This window comes from Lissotriton vulgaris, chromosome 7 (genome assembly GCF_964263255.1).
Source record: "Lissotriton vulgaris chromosome 7, aLisVul1.2, whole genome shotgun sequence".
NCBI classification, from domain to species: domain Eukaryota; kingdom Metazoa; phylum Chordata; class Amphibia; order Caudata; family Salamandridae; genus Lissotriton; species Lissotriton vulgaris.
The window spans coordinates 952,013,100-952,016,316 of record NC_141695.1 but is presented as its reverse complement, the minus strand read 5'-3'; the positions used below and the strand labels follow the sequence as shown (position 1 = coordinate 952,016,316).

The following is a 3,217-nucleotide window of genomic DNA, read 5'->3' as shown; positions in this document are numbered from 1 at the left end:
CGACTTTTGGTCCAACGATACCAGCACTCGAGGAGATCATTCTTCGCTTAGAAATTTTAGAATACGTGATTAGAGCCGCTGGAACACGCATGATTACAGACTGCTAAAGACTTTGTAAATAAACAGATTGAGAGATAACCTAGCGCCAAGTAGAAGAAGAAGAAATTTAGGGACTTTTCCATTTAGTGGACGGAGAAGGGCTAGGGTTGTCTGTTGCTATAATTCAAAAGACTGATCTTGCAAAAAGGGATTATCAGCTTCCAGGTGTGGTTCGAAAAGACTGAATAAGTAAAGAAAACACTGTTGAAGGAGCAAAGAAAAGAGACTTTGTGTTGTGGCAGAAAAATAGAACTACACTGTCTTGAGATCATGGAGGCCGGCAACCCGAACCGCAAGGCAAAATGCATAGTAGGCACACTTTTAGTGGGAGTAATTTTTCTTATAGTTTTAGTAGTTACTGTATCATATATAGTGGGACATGAAAATGAAGAGAAGGCAACAAAAGAAGCAAAAGTTGTAGTGACACCGAAACCTACTACTGCTGGTCAAAGGGGGGACAATACAGAGAAAGATAAAGCTTTGCTAGCAGCAGAAGTTCGTAGGTTGCACGTAGATGAATCACAAGGAAATTTCAAATCAAATGTATATGCTAAATTACTTTATGAATACATTGATGCTATGGATGCAAAGGACTGCTATGTCTGCATGCAATTGCCAGCTTCTGTAGACGAAGGTATTAGGTACCATCATCTTCCATTGACTTATGGAATCACATGTAGTTTGCTGCTTAGTATATTTTATGGACGCGATAGCTTTGAGTATTATTTTTCAAACTTTGACGCTGTTTTACCAGAGGTTCCGGCCTACAAGCACATGAACAAGTGGGATTACTATAAGAGTGAAGATCGATTAAGGAAATGTTTCATTCCTTGGAGAACGCTGGATACTTCATATGCCCGAAGAAATAATTTGACTTGTAAAGTGTCAGAAATTGAGAAAAAGTTTATAGGGCAGGTGGATGATCGATATAGGAGGCAGAAGATCCTAAAGGCTTCGGGCCAATGGAAAACAGATTGGACCGAGGAGGAAAAGTCCCACAAAAGGAAGGGTAGTAATGGTCCAATAGCTTTAGATCAAGTACAAAGAGGGAAACTATGTATATACAGGGGTAAAACCTACTATGAGAATGTGTTTGTGGGAGAAGTAAGTTGTGAACATGCTTTCCAAATAAAATACTATACAAAGGATTTCTTGAAGGGAATGCAGGTGATCCTGAATGTATATTTTGTCTGTGGAAGAAATGCATACGTGAAACTACCGGATAATTGGTACGGATCATGTTATTTAGCAATTGTCTTCCCCAAAATATACCATGCTAAGGATCTAGAAATCATAGAGGGAGGAACTCAAGCCAGAGGGAGAAGGGATGTAAGCAATGATGAGGTAATTGGAGACGTATTTGGTGCTTTGTTCCCTCGTTTAGGGATAATACTGAAGGATGTCAAGATTAGGAGATTGGCAACAGTTGTAGATAGGTTGTCTGCCAGCACTGCTAGATCACTAATGCTGGTGGAGGGAGAGATGCAATCGATAAGGGCAATGGTTCTCCAGAACCGACTTGCTTTAGACGTTCTGTTAGCCAAAGAGGGAGGAGTCTGTAAGGCTTTGAAGGTCCAGGAATGTTACACTTACATTCCAGACAATTCAAAACCTCTTGAAAAATATATACAGAACATCACTGAAATTCATCATGAGATTGAGGATCTGACACAGGTGAATGTGTGGGAAAAAGTGGGTCATGGAATGGGTAAAGTTGGAGGTTGGTTTGCCAACCTAGGGAAAGGTTTCATTTGGTACATACTGAAACCTATCATCATAATAGTGATTTGTGTAATCACATTGTGGGGGTTAGTGCGGCTGTATCAATGGTATAGATCAAATAGGTTGCAAAGATCTATGAGAGAGCAGGAGCAGAGGTTATCTGCGATGCAGGATAACCAGTACAGGAGTCTGAGGGCTCTAGAGATGATGAAGCGAGGGAGCACTGCAACGAGTTCTGTTTGATTCAATTCATACCCTCAGGGATGGTGTTGTGATGGTGATGACCTCTAAAGGTCATCAAAGGGGGGAACTGAGAGAGCGCAAATCAAGTAAAATGTAGAGGTGCACCATATTTACAAGCACGTTGCGCCAGTCTAGTTAAAGGAACATATAAGAGTGTCGAATTTATAGAGTGCATACATATGAGTGTTTAATTAATACAGAGTGCATATATCAGTATGAAAAGCTAATGTAGGAGTGTTTAGAGATGTTAGAATGATATTAAATTCCATGTTATGTGGCTGTTGCAGAGGAGAATGTAATGCTGCTAAACGTAGAAATGTGGAGGCCTCATGGCAGTTCACTGAGAAAAGAATACGTGCCTTTACAATTTCACATGATATGGATTACTGTTGTCATAATTCAAAGTATTATTGATCATAGAACTGAAAATATACATTTTATAGAAGTGTTCCCTATAACCAATTGTGTGTAATAAGTTAGAATACTGTTTAGGCTGAGAAATAAAGGTTCATAGTGTGCACAGGCCCGTTTCATGTAATTCTAGTAGGCCTGAAGAGATAAGGTCGTTTCTTTTGATCTGCATGTGCTAGTTAGAATCAGGTCATGTTAAGCATAAATCGTGGACCATGCTTGAAGGTTTACGACTTGTGAGATAAGCTGGAGGCCGGAATTTGGGGCCCACTTCATGGGTGTCTGTTTGCAGGTGCGAGTGGGTTCCAATCAAGATAGTGATGAATAGAGCTCTGTTCTGGGAGACAGGGGGCACCGTCTTGCCGGAGAGGAGCCTGAGAAGCAAGGTCAACGCTGACGCTAACGATGAGCCCAGAGGAGTATCAGCATGGAAAAAGCCAGAACCAACATCACGTGAGGGGTGTACGTGAGGGGCGTCTCTGAGGGGCGTTTCTACTGTAATTGTGATTTTGTATTAGGGACAGCACCCCTGGGTGGAGGTAAAGCAGATGGCCTGAGGAACCTAAGAGAGCGGATGGGTAGGCAGGTAGCGCATAACTACGATGCACAGATTTACAACAAAGACTAAGGGAAAGTGAGTGAGCTTCTTTGGAAGTCACCACGGCTGACACCTTTTTAGGTTAAGATCTTGCTAAGTAGGGATGTCACTTAGTCTAGTGTAGGGACAGTCTAATTTGGATTT

The 3,217-nt window shown here is 41.4% G+C and overlaps 1 protein-coding gene across 1 annotated transcript; it reads left to right on the top strand.

Moving 5' to 3' along the window:
* The first annotated feature begins 369 nt into the window (after positions 1-369).
* LOC147702810 (uncharacterized) lies at positions 370-2,064 on the top strand. The gene has a single exon (XM_086928833.1). It carries the CDS (start codon positions 370-372, stop codon positions 2,062-2,064), a length of 1,695 nt encoding a protein of 564 aa, XP_086784959.1.
* Positions 2,065-3,217: the final 1,153 nt, after the last annotated feature.

What these genes read in the sequence shown, in the direction of transcription:
- LOC147702810 (XM_086928833.1), top strand. Translation starts at nt 370, where the DNA reads ATGGAGGCCGGCAACCCGAACCGCAAGGCAAAATGCATAGTAGGCACA.